Below are 20,106 nucleotides of genomic sequence, written 5' to 3'. Positions count from 1 at the left end.
CACCACCTGTTCTGCTGAACATGGGCTGTACAGAACCGTGCAGATCTTCCCTAACGACACCAGGATTAACCTTGGTCCTTGTCTAAAAAAAGAGAACATTAACAGTGTGAGAGAGGCACAGATACAATAACAATAATACATTTTGTTTGAGGGCACCTTTCAAAATATTCAATGTCACCTTACGATGCACAAATACATAAAATACGAGTGGCATTACATTACAAAAATGTGTTGCATAGAAAACCACAGAGTACAATTACATTCTAAGGAGCAATTCAAGTGAGTAAAGCCAGTTTGAACTAATTATTCGTTAGGCTTGATTTGAAATAACACAGTGTCTGACTATATCATATAATGTGATATTATTACTTGTCATGTTCAGTGGCTCCGCAAGACACAGGGGCCCCAGGCAGAAGAGACATTTCCTTTTTGGCACAGCACTTTATTTGACAGAGTGGACGTTACATTATTTTTTCACATTTCAAAACCTCATTTTAGAATAACAGTTTAGTAAAGCTGTCTGAAATGCTTAAAAACATAGCGAAAAGAACACAAGAGAATTCGCCCTGAGAAATAATGACAGATTGATCAAACAAACCTTGCCAAAGAGGAAATGATATCGTTTCCAAACCGTACTTTGCCGTACAAATCGTTGAAATGTCTGGGAGTTTTCGCTTTTAACTGTGCGCGCATCCGCGAGGTGCATCGTGCATGCATATCTCGGCGGGTATGCATATTTCGGCAAAACCATGGATGTATAATAAGCACAACACCGACAAGCATTCAGTCTACGGCACAACACCGGTGTTGCGATCTAAAGTCTGTTTCCTGTCGATGTGTTTTCCCGCTCACCTGAAGTTGCTGAGTGAGGCACTAAAGGACTTGTATTCACGCTAGGAACTCTGGGTAGGAGGAGAGTAACCGAGACCTCAACATAATCACAGGTAACTTTATCAACTTTATCTGTAGCCTACTGTCGACATATGCTTAGAATAAAAGCAGAATAAAGTAGTTCATGAAGCAGATACATTAAAGTAAAATTAATTCCAGGTAACATTATCAGACAAAACTACCTTAAGGTTAATTCAGTTGTAATAACCTGACATGCTAATGTTATACAGCAGGCTAACTCATTGCTACTGTTGACACATTAATGTTACTTTTTACACTTTATAACTCTCATTATAGAGAGTTCAACTGTCACTCACAGGTATTAAAGGTTATAGTTGAAACTGCATTGTTGTCTGTGGGGTGTAAATATGATAGCAGTTGGTGTTGAAACAGTTAATCAATTACTTTAATTAATTTTGATCAGGTAAAACATTATTTTGTAGTATCTGAAATGGGAAGATTTGCTGCTTTGTGTTTAAATGCCTTAAACTCGATATTCCATGGACCTAACAATTAATGAAAGGGATTATCTATAGATTGAACGATAAAAAAGATAATAAGTAGCCTTCATTTGTAATTTTGCAGATAAAGACATTTGAGCACAGAGCGATTTTTTAAATAGTTTAAATCAATTTTGCTACAGGTGGTACTGCTCAGTTATGGTTTGATTTGATGCCTAAGTATCTTTGTATCCCTGATTGACAGGTAACCCTCACACACTGTGACTATTACTGGCAGATTTGCTGTGAGTCCACGGACCTCCATCAACCTGCTCATGGATGTGTACGTTGATCTCTGCTGTTCATTTGGGTAAGCTAAAGATTTCATAATCCAGAATACCATGGTCAATGGAAACAGAAGTTATCAGTTGTGTTATCTTAAACAGCTCAGGAAATAACCATTTCGATACGAATCTCATTCCTCCCGTTTCCTCAGACTTCCTGTGTGGATAGCATCGGTGCTAGAAGCTGCCAAACACCTGAGGTCTGACCACGCCCGTCGGAAGAAGGTCTACAGGATTCTGCAGAGGAAACTGGTCAGTGCTCATGTAATAAAATCCCATGAGGAACAACCATTGCTTTTTTCATGCAAGTTTTGGAAACTAAAAAAGACCATTGAGGTAAGGCAAAAACGAATTACAGTTAAAGGTGACATGTGAACAAATTCAATTATTTATGTCATAAATATATGTCTCTAATGTGTTCAGAGAAAATACCCTGTTTCTCCTGCTCCAACAATCAGAAAACATGTGTAATAAGCTGGTCACACTTGAGTACCTGGTGATTCTACCTCTACCTCCATTACATCCTCATGCCTTGCTTTCACCACATAAATAAATAAAACACAAATTCATTGGTAAATTGAAAAATGGGCACAAATAATGTTTAACGATTAGTCTTGCATATTAACAGCCCCTGGCAATCATGAAGTACTGTCTCAGCCCCACCACTTGTTCTCTAATATTATTCATCTCCCTTTTGTTCCAGAGGCTTCAAGGGGTCGGTGTGAAGAACGGGGGTGTGTGGAAGCCCACGTACGTTTACCCTGAAGAGGTCAAAAAGTTGATCCGTTCTGTTTTCCCAGAGGACATCCGGGACTACCCTGACCCCTGCCATGCTCAGGTGAGTGTGAGATGCTTTCACAAAAAAAAAAATAGATTATAGGTAGCTCTGTAATAGTTCACTGACATTGAAAAAAAAACGGAAAAAGAGTGTCAATAATTCATATTGAATTCTTATCTTTCAATTATTGTTCAATTCAGCTCGTGGTCAAAGAGGTAATCCTGTGTAACTGTGTTTGTGTGTGTTTCAGGTGGTGTACCTCAGTGTAAAGGATATGCACAAAGTTAATTTAAACTAAAGTCTGTCTATTTAATTGTCTTATCTACGCTGATGTACAATTTACAATTATAGACCAGCCCCAGTTTTGTTTTGTGTGAGGATTATCTCCGGGAAGGTTTGGTTTATTGTTAGCATGTTTAAAGATGTGTGACTGTGTATCTCTATGCATTATTGCTTGTTCTGCATGTTACGGTATGCAATCATTGTTACGTTTTATCTATTGGCGGTTTCAGGGTTGAATTTTCCGTTTTTCTGAAACTCTGCACTGGCTCTTTATTAATCAACAATGCTGCAAAACTATTTTAATTAAAAAGAGACTTCACATTCTCTATATCATTTTCTTTCTTACAGGCTCTTCACAATAACACATTTCACAGCTCTATGTTTCAATGTTCTGACTAGATGAGAGTCATGTGTGATCAAAATGATGTTACAAGGGAAATTCACGATGAACTTAACTCTTGTTTTGAAATAGAAGTAAGTCTGTAGCTTCTGGGAGTAACGACAAGGGCTTGTTCTTTTTAGCTCACCACACAGTGTTGAATTATGAGCTGTCACTTTTTGGTCCACGACTAATGTGCATCGTTTGTCTCCATTAAGGTCAATCAAAAGACACATTTATCATTACACAAGAGCGGTGTTTAAAAAATAATAATAATGTAGTTAAGTGGAAAAAAACTGATGACAACGTCGTTCAAATTAAAATGATAGAGCACCTGTGAGATATTAAAACAAAAATCCCAATTAGTACTATTTAAGTTAAACATTGTAATTATTATTTAGCAATAAACCATGCAATGTGCCAACAAACACAATGAATCATGATCATGGCTTCTTTGGGAAACGTATCTGAATGTGTTAAAATGTTCTACCACCATGTGGCGCTGTAAGCCTGCACACTGTGAAGGATAAAGCACAGCACAGGCAGCAGCTATTCAGCGTGGATTTGAAAGGCAGTCATGGGACTTTTAATTTGAAAGAATAAACTCGTTTCCGCTCAAAGTTGCGGCTCAGTTAAATCTTCGACGTGAGCGTGACCAGGTCCGCAGCTAGCATCACCAGAGTGGAGACAAGTTGACAGCAGAGCAGAAAGCATGGGAAACTATGTTAAAAGTAGCAGACAGTGCTCCTGGAAAAGTCTGAGGTACTTTTAGGTGGACTGAAAACTTTTCCCGAGCCACATACCACCTCACAGCAGCACCATGATGGATAACCAGGGAGGTGACAGAGAGTCTGCCGCGGGGAGCAGCGTGTCAGCCCGGGGAGAGGAGCCCAGCAGCGGGGAGCTTACTCCGGAGCTCACCTGTCCCCCGGAGGACTACCGCACCGCGAAGTTCAGCCTGGCTGCCTACCTGCTCTGCTGGGCCTTGCTCAGGTGGTACCAGGTGAGAATATTCTGACATTTAAACCTAACATGTTTGGCTGTTAAATTTGTAAATTTGTCTAGAGAGGGAGGTGTAAACAAACTCGGGCCCTAACCTGGAGAGAAGTACAGAATTGGGTGTCAGTCACCCAATTAAGCTAATAAAACAGAATAAGTAATAATGAATGCTTTTTACATGCTTACTGTTGACTGCAGTAACATTGCAGATATTATTCAGCAGTCTTCTGTTCCACTTCTGACTATTTGGCACAAACATATCAATTAGTGATCTGGCCAAAGAACATCTGAATACATTCTCTTAACTCTTACGGTGTCAATTAACCTCCATAATAGAATAAGACAAAAGACTGGAAAAATTACAAGCCGACATAATATCATACTGCATCAGACATGATTGGTTTCTTTTTTTCTACCTTTGCTACCATGCTGCCAGGGTTAAAAACACAAACACTAGATAGTTATTTCATGCATTGCAGGTTATTATGACTGCATCATCGAGTGCAATGTGTGTTTATTGCAAACCAGGTGCTATTATGTGTAATTTAAGCGAACCCACCGTTCATATTGACGTCATCCAGGAGTCCTGACCTGCAGTTCATGAAGGTTTGTCATGATGACTAGCTGCACATTGACTTGACAAAACCATTATCTGGCGTAATAAGACCAAGGCGTGTCAGGAGAAGGGTGGACCCTCAAGGCAGAACATCTTCATAGGTTTGGCTCATGTTTTTGTAGGTGCCTCATAAGTCCAAAACCTTGCATCAAGACTGAATCATCCGTAGTAAGAGCCATCAAAACAATAAATGCATATGTTTGCTATAATCATCATGCTGTGGTTTCAGATTGGAAGATTATTGTGTTTACACATTAAATCGTTATAGCTGACAGTTGGACTTTTCAGTGGAGAAACCTGTTTAGAGCCGCTGAGCCATATCCTGGTAGTTTAAGAGGCCAGACCGATATAGTGACTATGACTTTGGTGACTTCCGCACAACATCTGATGTCATGGCTTTATAAATCACAGGATATTCATGATTGCGAAAGTATCCCTTCTACAATGCACATTTCATTTGGTGTGATATGTGCCAAACCGCCAATGCAAAACAGCTGCTTCTATTTTAAGAGACCCATTGTAAATTCTGACATCATTCAGGTGTAGATGCACGAAGGCCTGACTCGACCTGCACTTCATCAAGAAGGTTTCTTCATGACTCACTGCACATTGACTTGAGAAACCATTAGCAGGCCTAATCAGACCGGGGCGTGTCAGGAAGAGGGAGGACCCCCAAGGTGGAACATGTCCTCGGAGTTCTTGTCTTCTATAGCGCTGACTGCAGGAACAAGCAAAGTCATGTTTTAAACCTGCCCGCAGGCTCTGCTTTCCTCAGCAGCTGCACTAGTGTCGACAAAACGACATCATAAATTGTTGGAAATCTTTAGGCCTGGAATGACTTCAGTATTTGCTTGATTTAATCTCAGTGAGTTTTGAAAAGCTTTCACGTTATTCATAAAATAATCCCAGTAATTGGCCACCAGGAAGGAAGATCGTAATCATTTGAACTCCATGCTGACTCATTGATTGTGGTATCGACTGCCTCCTCTCCTTGCTCTGTTTCTGGTTTTTTCTTTTTGTTAAATCATAGCCTTTCAAACTCAGCATGGCTTAATAAGCACCAGCTTATTAGCACAGACGTGATCCAGTAAGACTGGCATTTGAGCAATTTATTACCCATGACCACCCGCACTGTAACACATGATATAGTGTTGTGTTCATTTTATTGTGTCAAGTCTTCATGTGGAATTTCAGTCTTCAAAGCACAACAGAGGAACCACATGTGTCAGTGACTGCATCTTTAAGAAGTTTGGGGGTTAACACGCGGTTTGTGAGAACACCAATGAAACGTTTTATGCTCTTTTGCTGCTGTTGAAACTTCAAACTGAGACTCAGAGTCTATGAGGGCTGCTCTGAAAACACCTGGTGACAAAGAGGCCACACAGTGACTTATTGAAAGGAGTTCTCCTGCTGCTCTGAGGATTAAGCCCAGCTGTAGGCTTAAAAAGTGGCTCTAAAAGTTGCTTTCTCTAGCAGGAAAGTCATGAAAAGTTGGAGGGTACTTTTGACTGACGTATGTAATCATAACCACCCTAGAGAGGCTGTGTGTATAGCCACTTGCTGACAAAAAACATACCAAGCACATCATGTAAATGGGCAGTGCAGAAGGATATGGTTTGAGAAGTATTGTCTTGGCACTCCTCATTCAAAACATGAGTATTCCTTTAAAATCCTATAAATGTCTCACTTGTCTTTGTTTTATCTCCTCAGAAACTCAGATGCCAGTCTGCCCCTCCACAGGTAGGAACATCCTTCTTTTATCTTGTCTACTTCAGACTAGTTGTTTTGCGGCTTTCCTTTGTTGACAGATTCATCTGACACAGCACAGACATTATAAACTGTAGTGCCTCTGCATGAATATTAAACCTGTGTGAACATAGCCCTGTTGGCAATCATAGAGATCAGTGTTTTTGCTCAGCCCACTCAAAGCCTTACATTTCAACACTTAAAGGTAGGATTCAAAGGGCGAATAAGGTGAACACCATACCTGGATACATCCGCCCAATGTAGCTTCATTAAAAAAAGATTCAGGGCCTTGACATGAGATCAGTGAATCTAGGGCTGCTCGATTATGGCAAAAATCATAATCTCGATTATTTGGGTCAATAATTGAGATCACGATTATTTAAAAACGATTATCTATTTACTTTGAAAACATCCATTTATTGAAAAAAAAACGTGTAGTATGTTTTTAACAGTTGATTACCCTGAACTTTAAGTATAATTCAATTGAAAAAACAATAAAAAAATATATACTTTTTTTTTTCTTTTTAAATAAATAATAATTTTTTTTTTTTTAAATCGTTTTTTTTTGATGTTGTTTTCATAATCATTGCAAGCCAAAATCGTAATTGCGATTAAAATACGATTAATAGAGCAGCCCTACGTCTGTGTTCCCCTGTAAGTGCTTTTGTAACCTGTTATGTGCCTACTTGTACTTTCATCTATCAGCATCATTGTTTTTTTACTTTATGGGGTGTACAATCATTTTAAATTCACTTTGACACAGATTTGAGATGAGGTAAATAAAAAAGAACATTGTTTTTTATTAATGCCAGGCATAGGGGACAAATAACCTGGTTATTAAAGTCCAGACGCTGAGACGAAACCATAACATAGATGATTGATCCATCCTTTGATGCTTTATTGGAGCCTCTGTTCGCCCTTTACCTGCTTGAATGTTTTCTGGATGACTGCTAATGCTCTTTTTATATGAGTTTCAAAGGCTCTCATGACCCCAGCTACTGACTGAGTAGTTGAAACCATATGGCCGCCGAGGCGTCTAAAGTTGTTGTGGTGCTTTGTAACTCTTTGGTGTTAGTTATGATACCCTCTGTCAAAAGAGGACATAATTGTTCCGTGCTGTGGCTTCAAGGAAAAGCCTAGAAAACAACCTCTTGTGTCAGATAAAACGTTTCAACGTGTAGTCACTCAGAGTGCGTATGCCTTTTTAAAATCCCCTGTGATGCCTCTCTGTTGTTTGGGTACCTCCACGCTGCAGTGTGAGGGAGAGAAATTGAGCCGTGACCCCAGCTTGAACCCAAATATCTGGGCTCATACTGTCAGTGGTGGATTCCCAGAGGAGCGGAGCTTATTGTGTCCATAAACCAAACTCCATTCCCACTCTGAGGACACAGTGTGGGCTAACGCTATCAGGAGGCTCCTCTGTAATTTACAGAAGTATAAGTCTGGGTCACAGCTCAGAAACCACAGCAGCAATGAATTGTGGGAACTGTCTTCATCTACTGCTTCAGCTTAACCCAGTCTTTTCCTAAATCACATCGTATAAATTAAGTTTGTTTCATAAACCCTAATACGATCTGTCTTGTTTTGACTCATAGTTTTAACCATAAAATTGCACTTGTTTTTTCAAAATGTGCCTTTGGATAGATTCAGCTAACTTTGCCTAATCTAAACAATTACAATTGTAGTGATAAAATCTGATGAAAGCCAATCAATGGTCTGATATCGCTCACAATTGTTAGAAACTGAAAGCACTGTGTTTTTCTTTTTAAACTTTTTCTTAGGGGACATCACATATTTTTAAATCCATCAAATTGGCCTGGGCGTGTCGATTTCCTACAGATATTGTTTCTTTGAAAACAAAAACTGAATAAGTGCTTGCAGTTAAAACAAATGTTTGGTGAGGAAAAACCTCAAGCCTAGCAACAGTGCAGCTGATCCAGAATCTGCACAGACTGGCCATTTTCTCCTGGTGACTGCATGTCTTCTCCTCAGTGGCGCTCATTCACCGCGCTGGATGAAGTGCATTTATGTTTGAAGGCATCTCAAAGGGCTTTGGGAATTTAAATCTGCCAGAACGACAGCGGTGCCAAACGCTAACTGCCACCTTCTCTGTGGGGCATTTAAAGAGTCTGGCATGGAGCAGCGCAGCGGGCCTGTGTGTGTGTTTCAGTCCGCTGCAGATTATCAGTGTCAGAGCCAGTGTGCGACTTCACGTGTTTTAAGAGGATCAACTTTTTTTTTTACATCATGCAGCTAGCGGGTGAGCCTAATCTCTTTTTGTTGTGCAAACTATTGTAGCACAATATTGATGATAGCTCTGTTTGAATGATTTCATTATCAATTCATTGAAATATTGTATTGATTTATATACAGCTTGGCATTATTTGTTCATAATCCCTAGCAAACGTCTACTTTTAGGTCACTTTTGATACCTTACTTTACTGAATTTCTACCTGCTGCAAATTCCTTTTTCAGTTAAGAAAAGAAACTCCACATATTTAGATTTTCAGATGTCTACAGCTCACTCCACCCTGATATTTCCGGAGGCATTTAAAAGTTGTACTGCTCAGCACAGGGATTTTTGTGGCTGACGGGCTAATTTTAGAGCCTGTAAGTTCAGCAGGTAACGTTTCACTTTTCCTGCAGTAAAATAAGTCCAGTAATAGATTATTATATTTTCATCGACCACCCCTACAGCAGAATACAGCAGCACAGGCTTCTCTCTGTCTCTCCTGAGTCATTAGCATCATATAAGAGCACTGAGCTGCTTCCCATATTGTTTTTAACGGTTTTATTTCACCTCAATGAATGTTAAACACCGACGGTGTCAGCTTCCTTTGGTTTGGACCTACCCTGATTTATAAAGAATTCAAGAATGTTTAGTTGGTTGGAATAACGTCGTTAGAGAAGACACTTAAAGTAGGATAGACTCAACGTTATTATACGTGGGGGAAATTAGTCTTAGGCACAGTGTTACCGTTTGTCGTCTTACATTGAAAACACCACAAATAAAATCTTATACAAGACATTTGATTTTACATTACATTTCATTAGCTGACGCTTCTTTCCAACGCGACTCACAATAAGTGCAATGAACCATAAAGATACAAACTCTTATATCTGATATTTTTGCATTAAATAAGCCAAACCATTATCCTTTTTTTATTTAATGGCCAAGGTACAAGAAAAACAGATGGATTTTTAGTTAGCGACGAAGATTTGTAGACCTGCTGTCCTGATATCAATGGGACGCTCATTCCACCATTTTGTAGCCAGGATAGCAAACGGGTGTGTTTTTATTGGAGGGTACCTGGGTCCAACTCGCAGTGAGGGAGCAGCAAACCGATTGGCTGATGCAAAGCGAATTGACAGCTGAAATGTGTGAAATGTTTCTGTACAAAATGCACATTCCTTTATTGCACTAAGATATAGCATTAGTGTCATAGGCTTGATGGAGGTTGAACAAACGATAGCTTCCAGTGGTTTGATCTGCACTTTTGTCCTGATGGCAGAGGTTCGTATTCAGAGACGAGGAAATGTGAAAGTCTGGAATATTTTCTGTTCCTTGTTTCATGACTGTCTGCTCGCACCGGCTCTTTAAGGGCTTGTAGTCTTTATTTCCTATTACCTTCAAAGCCTGTTTGTGCATATCTGCTTTCCAATGAATTCTCTCTCTCTCTCTGTGTGTGTGTGTGTGTGTGTGTGTGTGTGTGTGTGTGTGTGTGTGTGTGTGTGTGTGTGTGTGTGTGTGTGTGTGTGTGTGTGTGTGTGTGTGTGTGTGTGTCTAAAATGTGTAACTCGTTGCGTTAATAAAACAGGACATGCCTAGAATAAAAATCCCACTGCTCAGGGTTGAATCAACAGTTGCTTGTCTACAAAGGAGGGATTATAAAGTGCTACCCAGAAACAGCACTTTACAAACAGCTTGTGTTTTGCTGNCTCATGGGCTTCTTTTATTTCGTCGGGCTGCATAAATCCTGCGGCGGAGAGACAGACAGTTTCGGGTTTCCCTGAGTCTCCAACTGGAGCCTCCTCAGGATGTTTCTGCAGCATGGCCCAGGTGAGACTTTCTCTCAGTGTGAACGTGAGAAAATGCGAGAGGGCGGGGGGGGGGGAGGAAGAGGAGTTTGGCTCCACAGAGTCTTTTTATGTGACAACAGTAGGAGATTGTTACGTAACCACCTCCCTCATTAGTTCCACTGTGTTTGAGCTGTGTTGTCTTTGTTCGACCGGAACTCCACTGAGCAGATTCTCTGATGGCTGACAAGTTATAAAAACAAAACACATGTTCTGCTGTAGGGGCACGGGGAGGCTCTGAACATGCACTGGGTTGCTTGGCATTTTGAGCATCAAGGAATTAGGCCAAAAGCCCTTTCTACAGCTGCACCCTTTGTTAACCACAATAGATTAGGGTCAGGTTTGAGGTGGGGAGACCTGTTTGTCCCGGAAGTCTTTCTTCATCCCTGTATATTCCTATTTGAAAGGCTTCTTTTATTAAACTCTGGATGGCTTTATTTACTTCCCATTGGTCTCAACGGTTGACACTTGTCAGTATCGTGAAACAGAATTGTAGAAATATTCTTTGTCATCGTATAAAAACACAGGAGTGAACAGGTGCTCCTAAAGCACAGGTAAGCAGAAACTGTCCACAAGGAAGGGATAGGGTTTCCCCCCCAAAAAAATCAAGGTGTGTTGCTTCATGATAGAACAAAAGATCGAGCTTTAGTTTGCAAAAAAATAAAACGCAACCGTCTTCCTGATGAAGGTTTGACAGCTGTATATTTATATCTGTTCCCTTTCTTTCCCAAGGCTTATTGGCAGCAAAATGGATGACGAAAAGACAAAGAATCTGAAAGTATGCTGGGTTAAATTTCAGAATGTCTCGTAACGTTTCTGGAAAGTACTTGATAGTTGACTTCTGTACACTTTTTTTTTAACAGTCGTTCATGTTTCGTACTTTCCATTCAACCAGTTTTATGTCCATCCGAGTCAACTTCAAACCCTTGGATGCCTCAAATACGTCCTCCCACTTTCTGAGCACAGACCCAATTGTGTCTGAACCCACCCGTGGATCGTCCAGTGCCATGCTAGGTCCAAGAAATGCTAATTGAAAAAACTCTAGTGGGTGTTTCGTATAGAACATCACCATGAAATCAATTGTTCAAATATCTATGTCCATCTTCATTTCCTTTCTATTTCCTCAAACAAGCACACTCAGAATATGAGCACACTCAGAATATGAGCACACTCAGAATGTGAGCACACTCAGAATGTGAGCACACACGCGGCTCTACTGCTCCTCCTCCATGCTACATGTTTGTGTGAGAATTCTGCACGCATCAGTAAATCAGTGTGTGGAGGCGCAGCCGTCACATTCCTCTCGCAGGGGTTTTTGGGGGGTTGGTGGGGTGACGGGCTGCTGTCCAGGCTCTAACACACAGTTGCAAAGTTGACACAAGAGAGATACTCAGGAATTTGTCTCATTTCACATCCAGCCAAGCTGAGGGGAATGCGCGGCGGGGAAACACTCAGCTGTCCCATTTCCCATGCTCCCTCACTGCAGTCTCGCGATTTGACTCTGGGATGTTCCAATTCCCTTTTTTTTAATTTGTTGATCCCCGACTTCCTAACTGTTGGGGAACAGCTTACAGACTTCCATTGATGAATGATGTTTATTATAACAACTGAATATATATATATATATAAACCTGAAAATCAGCATAATTTGCCATTTAAAAGGTTAAAATCTGAGATGTTTAAACATGTACACGTATCTAACAACACATATCTTCAGTTCCAACAGATCATCAGTTGAACTCCCATTATTCTGGATACAAGAACTGTTTGCAGCTTGCATTTCCTCAGGGACTAACTGTATGTTCATCATAAAGCTCAGGTGACTCTGAATAACTGCAGCTTCATCTACCTGACAGACAATACTATATACACCTTTTTTAATATTGCATATTCTTCCCATGCATACACATAGTATAATTATGCATGTATGCCAACTGTTACTTAGAATCACCTTGGTAAGATTAGGGATTAAGTTGCAAGAGAGCCAGAATGTTGTTTGGTCCGTTGCTTATGAACATATATTCACAGCAATGCACTCTTACTGACTGTTGTGTTGATTTGTACATGCATGTGCAACATTATATTTTGAACACTACTCCGTTTAAGTGTTGCAGGAGTTTAACGCAGACCTGTCAGTCTCACTCAGTGTCAACTCTAAAAACGACTTTAAGATATATTGTATTACAAGACTTCTGTCATGCAGGGTTATGTGTTGGTCTCTCTGAAGGCCCAGAGCAGCTGACAGTCTGCTATCACGTTAGCACGCTCATCCAGCATGTGCATGACATCGCTTGTTTGTATGAGTTCAGGGCTTTGGAGTAGTGTTACTTTGATCCACCTCTAACCCAAATTCATCCGGCGGCTGAAAATAGAGAGGGAGAGAAAAAGGGGCCGGTAGGCAAGCAGAATGGAAATGGGAGAGCCAAAGAAAGCATTCCTCTCACAGGAGGGTGAAATGAGCCAGAGGGAGTGTAACGACTGACTTTTCTTTTTCTGGACCTGTGGTTTCTCTGCCCGGTGGTTAGGTTTCTCTGGCCCTCCAGCCCGGCACAACAGAACTGTGTGTATACGTGTGAGTGAGATTGACAGCAAAAGACTGTGCTTGGGGCAGACGTGATTTCTTTTGTATTCTTTTGACAAGTTGGCAGTAAAAACCTCTCTGTGGACTGAATCCACTGAGGGATCACACTGAGGGTCATTTTTCATGGTTGTGCAGGAACATAGAATGACACACCACGTTAATGAGCTCTGCTCCACTGGCTCTCAGCTGGGATGGAGCTGCTCCTCTCACCAGCCTGTTGCTCTTCAATGTGTCCAGCTGGTCTTCTCTGTCGGCTCATTAGAGCTCGACCACACAGCCTGACCTTTTCAGGGAGAACACACGCCTGTTTGCATTCTGCTGCGATTGTATCTGTCCATGAACATTTTAACAAGACTCACTGACAATGTTTACATGCTGACTAATACTCCAAGAATATAACATCATTATAAAAACATTCCGAATTGGATACGGTTCGTGTTAACAAACTACTCTGAATAAGGTCTAATTGAGACCGAAGCATTTTCCATCAAAACATGTGGAATGTGCCAGTGCTATTCAGGTTTTAGGAGCATTCTTTGGACATACAGTACATCCAAAAGATGCATCTTAAAAAGGACATTTTCATTTCCATTCTGCTGGAACTTTATTGTTCTCATACCGCCTGTGCTGCAGCACCTCTTTTCACCCTCTGTCTGAAACCAGAGCCCAGTCTTCTCTCATTGGTTAGCTGGCCGGCTCTGTTGTGATTGGTCAACGGCTTAAAGATGTCCCGCCCCTTAGCCTTTTACGCACAATGTGTGCTAGCCAATGGAAGCGCGAGAAGTGCATAGTGATGTCACTATGTTATGGAAGTAAACAAAGGAGTCCAATGGACGCGTTTCCCTCTGGAGGGAACTTGGGATTTTAACTTTGAAGTATTTGTATTTATTTATTGAAGGACCATGCATACAAAAACATTAATCTCAGCAAAGAGAAGAGATGCAATATGCCAGATTATAGCTAATAGCTAATTTCCATCTGTGGTCCTCAGGCAGGTTCATAACAATCAATAAACCAATAATAACATTGCATGATCTCTATCAGTCAAACAATTTTAAAACCTGATTTAAGTACAGCTCAATAAATTAATACATACTACACTTGAAAGAAGACCATTTACTTGCCCAAAAACTAATTTAGCAAACTACAGAAGAGGGAAAACTCCAATAACCATAATAGGTTATTTGAGTTTTTTCTGCTATTTGCGAAACACAGCTTCTTGCAGCCAGCTCTGCGTATTGTGCACAAACAAACGACTAAACAGTTTGTAAGACTGTTTGGGAGATGCATGCCTCTGAAAGACCACACATATCAACCTGGCAGAGCTTAGGACAGGTGATTAGGATGTCCCTCTCACACACTTTGAAGCAGCAGTGTTAAGTTGCTACTTTTGGAGAGAAATGTAGGGTCCCTTTTCCACAAGCACGCTCTTTTAAGGTTCACTGAGTTGATCGGGCCTCTGCAACCCTTGTTATGCAAATGAAGGAGTGGATGCATGATGATTTCCTCCTGTAACTGTTGGTTACTCACAAAATATGGAGGGCCCACTGCGTTTCTCTCACTTGATTCAATCAGTGCTCTGGGCTTCTTAAATGAGTTTACAGCGGGGTGAAATGGTCGGCTGGTTCGCTTTGTTTCTGTGTCCACATTGTTGTCTGGAGCAGACATGCAGACTACTGACATCATGCAGGTGAGAACAACTAAACAGGCCCCTCCACCCTGTGCTATTCTTAAACTCCACTGTTGTTATTGTGTTTCTATGATCACTTCCTGTCTCAGAGTTGCATATTTTCTTATCGGGACTTTGTCCTCTTAAGCCCAACGACAAAGCTTTCATTGGCCAACTCTTTCTTCAGCCAAGGAAATGACTATCAATGAGCTCAACTTCAAACCTTTCGAGCGGCTGAATAAGTAGAAAAAGTGGATTACACTTCAGAAGTCTGGAATCAGGCGATTGCAGAACCTCCATGCATGGTCAGATAGCTGGTGTGTTCAAGTGCAATGTTTAACAGGAAATCTGACGTATTGAAGGCATTTTATTGGTCTGCCGTTGCTTGTTCTTAGCTTCACTCACACTTCAATAGGACTAGTGGTCCCCAACATAAACACTGTCAGTTTATTAGGTAAGAGAAACATCCTGCAATAAATCCTACCGTCATGAAGGGTATAATGTTCTTTTGGTGTTGACGTAGAGAGCTGAATTATTAATCTAGAGGTTTGGGTGGGCAAAGGATAATCTTTACCAACAACAGCAGCACAAATTCCATAATAAACGCAACTTTTTAAACAAAAACTGACCTCCATGAAGCTGGATTTACCTAAGGGAATTCTGTACCAGACTCCTTTGTGTTAGCTATCCAATAAACTGCTTTGTTTCAGATGCTATAATTTGCTGCGGAAAAGTCACATTGAAACTCCAGTCTTGAACTGCTCCTTTATTCGGTGTACGTCTCCGGTGACCAAAGCTCTTGGGTGTTGTTCATACAGCGGGGCTAAGTGTCATGTGTAGTGCTGATGGGCTGCTCTCCAGAAAGAAGGAAGCCATATTTAATCCTTGCCTTGATCAATCTGGGTTAAAGTAACTCTTAACTCCTCTCTTCCTTCATTAAAGGACTCATCTGAAGAGTCCATATCCTTTGTTTGTGATAAGGAGCAAAGAAGAAGGTTCAAGTGTGGTTCCCATGCTCTACAATACATGAAGAGCTTGTTGCAAAGCTCCCAGCATGCCTCTGTCCTCCACCGCTTTCTCCGCTACCTTTTCAACAACATGTTTTAGCCTTTCTATTTCCAATGGATGGCCCATCCTGCGAGCTTAGCATGTTACAGCGGCACACACATTGTCATGTATATGCAGAGGCCACCATCTTGTCCACCAATGAGAAACGTTCTAGAGAAAAGACCCTGTCCCTTTTTCTCCATTGATAGTTGTTGTCATTGCCATAAAAATGGAGTATAATAGGTTTCTGTGGGCTTTACAGCTGGCAGGCCTGCAGCAGCGTTACTGCATGGAGCTGGACCCATGATGTCTCCTGAGCTTTGTGCGGGGGGGTTAACCTGTGACCTGGGACCACATTGTGTTTCAGATGACGCCTTGTTTTGGAACAGGTCTATGCTCCTGCTGCTGATACACACTGTAAGCAGCCGTGTCTTTATACTGGCTGGAGTTGGTTAACCATAGGACACTATGGCAGTGGAGGATCAGTAAGGTTCAATGCTAATAGGTTCATTCCAGTTGCTGTAACAGTAAGTTATTTTTAAAAGGTACTAATGAGCAACAAGTAGAAAGCAGTGGCGAACCGTCAGGGCCTTCAAGGCATTCAGAGAATACCCTGGAACACAAAATGAATAAATGAGAATGGTATGTGTGTTGTTGATCTGTAAAATGACTTTACGTTGATTTGTTTGTCCTTCTCGGACCAGGCACTACGCATTTCAGTGGTTTTGTGTTAGAAAAGAAAAGCAACCAATCAGATCTTCTTCTGGGTTTCTGGGTAGAATATCCTTCAACCAAGGTATTCTATACCCTTGATAGAACGCCCTGGCCGTTGCACTGAATGAGAGCGTACATTTGGACTGACAGTTTGATCAACCAATCATATATTGATTTGTAGCCAATGGGCGTGTTCTTTCAGAGTTTCCCTCGGTTCCAGGGTATTCTAGAAGGCCCGCTAGTTAACTGGCTCGAGACAGAGGATCTAGATGAATTCGACGAAGCAATTCATGCCGTTTTATTGTTTTTAACGTTGAAATGGCAAGTGCTACAGGTGAAAATGAAGTTGTTGCGGTTGTTGTGAGTACCCTTTTCAAGACGACGATTCAGTGAAAAGACGGACATTATAACGGCGGGGCGGCGGGGGGGTTTGTGTGTCCAGTTGTGATAAACACGGTTCGCCACTGGTAGAAAGCTTCTATTGGCTAGCTTTCCAACACATATACATGATAGGCTAAGGGGCGGGACACGATCACAACAGAGCCGGCTAGCTAACCAATCAGAACAGACTGGGCTCTGGTTTCAGACAGAGGGTGAAAAGAGGTGCTACAGTATGAGAAAAATAAAGAGCTTTTTGAACATTAAAGCATGGAGACATGTCCCAGTAGAGACACTACACACTAATATGAACCTGAAAATGAGCTTAATATGTCCTCTTTAAGTGGCTATGCTGGCGCTGGTGCCCTACCACTTAAACTACTGAGAAAAATAAAAAGCTTTTTGTGGTAACTCTTGAACCCTTCCTGCCAGAAAGTGACACTGCTAAATGAATTTGCATAGTCATGTGAGAAAGGTGGAGATGGAACCTTGGCATCATAGGACAGTAGGTTAACACAGTTTATTCAATGGAACAAATGTGTATCTTTCCCTCCTTATGGTCCAACAGTAGGGCTATAATGGTTTGTGTACAGCAACGCTCCGAGGGTCACGACCTGGTGCACGCAGCCATGCACACAATATGAAGTAGATTGATGCACATAATGCGGAAACAAAGTTAAAGTGCTGAAGCACACGGAGCTGATGCTGTGCATGTCAGCTAAACCACGGAGAGTGCAAAGTAACACCACCGCTGAAAGATTACATATTGTATACTTAGCTGTATAGTAAATTAAGTACATCTTTGATCCCATTTTCAAAAGTTAGTTCCACTGCTGCTGACTTTGTGGTTTAGAATCAGGCAGTAGCTTCACTCCCATAATATTCTGTTTTGTTCATCTTCTCCAAATGTCTAAAAGTGACATCCGTGGCTCTTGAACCGCAGCAGCGTTTCTCCCCTTCAGTGATCCTGACGGGCAGCCGGCAGCTTGGCCAGAACACAGCCTTTTATTTCAGGCTTTCTGGGAAGAGGCGGTTGGGCCTTCAGAGAATAGTCTGAGTCATGGCTGCAGCTCACTGGGGAATACTGCTTTTAGGGATGAAGAAGACACCAGGCCGCTGCCCACACTTTCAAATCGCCTATATTTCACTCAGAGATCAAACTGTCTTTCTGTAACATCAGAGCTGAACAAGGTGGCAAGTGTGTGTTGCAGCTGAGGAGTAATCATTTGTACCATGACTTGATTATAGTTTTGATGAGTCTTCCTCGTGGATGACATTAATGGTAATTCACTTAAAAAAAATACAAAGCTGGTATGTTATGTGCTGAATGTGTTATTAGTTCTCAGGATTCCCTCCGGTTCTCATTTGAAAACTTCTTGGAAGTAGTTTGAAAAGGTTATTTAGAGAGCATACATTCAGTTCATATTACATTATGTTGATCTATTAGGTCAAGAGAGCCAGTCCAACTGAGGAAAGTGCGGTGTAGTCCCCCTCCTCAAAAACACCACCCTCCAGTACTCGGCTCAGTACCAGTGGATGCACTTCAGTTCTGACACAGCGATAAGAAATGGTGTTCATCTACGGTTGAAGAAAAATAAGTTGTAGTTCTATATTATCTCAGAAGGGGGCGTGGTTTTGTTTGTTTGTTTGTTCTTTCCCTGCCCTCTGTGGTATTGTGGCAGATTGACATCCCCTCAATGTTCAGGTGTCAGGTGTGCACAAAAGTCACCTGATCCTAGATCTGCCTGTCCCTTACTGTCTCAGGTCTTTGGGCCTTGTCTATGCTATTGAAGCTTAAACCTGCTGCAGTTTTAACCGAGAGAAGTTAATATTTACATTGAAGTCATCCACAAAAGACTTATTTTTTGGTCTTGTGAAATAAAATACGAGTATTTACTAATAAGGGGAACCTTTGAGGGATGTGACTGTAGTGAAGCACATAGTTGAGTTGCACTGAGTTGGTTTGATGGAGCAGCATATGCCCGCCGGGGCTTTTGTTTTCACTCTAAGCTCTTTGGTTTCAGAACAGTGAAGTCATTGTTTCCTCTGATGTATTATTTCTAATGATCTGTGAGAGAACCATGCTTGCGTTTTTCGTTTTTTTGCATGTGTTCTCATTGTACATTCTGAACAAAACATTTGATCAGTGTTATCCCCTTAATGTTCAAAAAGCTCTTTGTTGTTCTCATTCTGCTTGTTCTACAGCACTTCTTTTCACCCTCTGTCTGAAACCAGAGCCCAGTCTGCTCTGAGTTTACCTGGCAGGCTTGGTTGTGTTTGGTCAACCGCTTAGAAATGTCCCGCCCCTTAGCCTATTAAGTACAATGTGTTGGAGCGCTAGCCAATAGAAGTGTTACATAATGATATCACTATGTTACGGAAGTAAACATAGGACTCCCAATGGAGGCGTTTCAGGCAGCGGGGGAGTGTGTGGGGAATAAAACTCCCACTGGATGGAACTTTGTGATTTTAGCCTTTGCAGACCATTTCCATGCACACAAACCTATAACACACCCTGCAGGAAAGGGGAAAGTCCAACATATGATAAGGCCTCTTTAAGACGTGCAATGGTGTCTGTAGTTCAGACTGTAACATGCCTCCTCCCTGCACACCGCACTCCTCCACCTGTGTGGGGCTCTGCTGGTTAAGCCCTCAGACTTATGTAACTCCTTTGGCGGGACTTTCTCCTCTCTCCCTCCTCCTTCTCTATCTCTCTCCATTTGTGATCAAGGTTAAGTCTGCTTGAAATAGCAACAGGTTGCGAAGTTGGAGCTTCGTTATATCTTGAGACCCGGTACAGAAGCTGGACAGGAGCAAACTCCTGGGGAGAGAAGGGGAGGAGAAAGGAGAGGGAAGACGGCTGTGTGTCCGTCTTTCTCTGACTCGTCAAAAATGCTGAGTATTATTTGTTTACTCAACGCTATCTTCCAGGTAAGCTGTCTCGCTTTCAGTCCGCTCAATACAAAGATGTATCTTTTATACTTCTTTGTATAGGTCATTTCTCTGGCTGACCTCACAGTGCTGTTCCGTTAAATGTTTTGTTGTTTGTGTTTCATGTATTGTGTCTGGATACTTGTCTGTTGATGTTGGACATGGAGCTGCTGTGACGCAAGTCAAATTTCAGACTCGATCTGACAAATAAAATATTATCGTATCGTATTACAA

At 41.5% G+C, this 20,106-nt stretch overlaps 1 protein-coding gene across 1 annotated transcript in view; it reads left to right on the top strand.

Moving 5' to 3' along the window:
* The first annotated feature begins 3,776 nt into the window (after positions 1-3,776).
* The window catches only part of LOC104962614 (uncharacterized), a 30,898-nt gene continuing 14,568 nt past the window's right edge, over positions 3,777-20,106 (top strand). The window contains exons 1-2 of the mRNA XM_010791098.1: positions 3,777-4,117; positions 6,440-6,469. Coding sequence (XP_010789400.1) covers positions 3,935-4,117; positions 6,440-6,469 — 213 coding nt within the window. The 5' untranslated portion in view covers positions 3,777-3,934. The remainder of the gene's footprint in view (positions 4,118-6,439; positions 6,470-20,106) is intronic.

The sequence above is a fragment of the Notothenia coriiceps genome, unplaced genomic scaffold (genome assembly GCF_000735185.1).
Source record: "Notothenia coriiceps isolate Sejong01 unplaced genomic scaffold, NC01 NC01_scaffold00000286, whole genome shotgun sequence".
NCBI lineage: Eukaryota > Metazoa > Chordata > Actinopteri > Perciformes > Nototheniidae > Notothenia > Notothenia coriiceps.
Note: the sequence above shows the minus strand (reverse complement) of the source record. Positions and strands in the feature narration are given on the sequence as shown.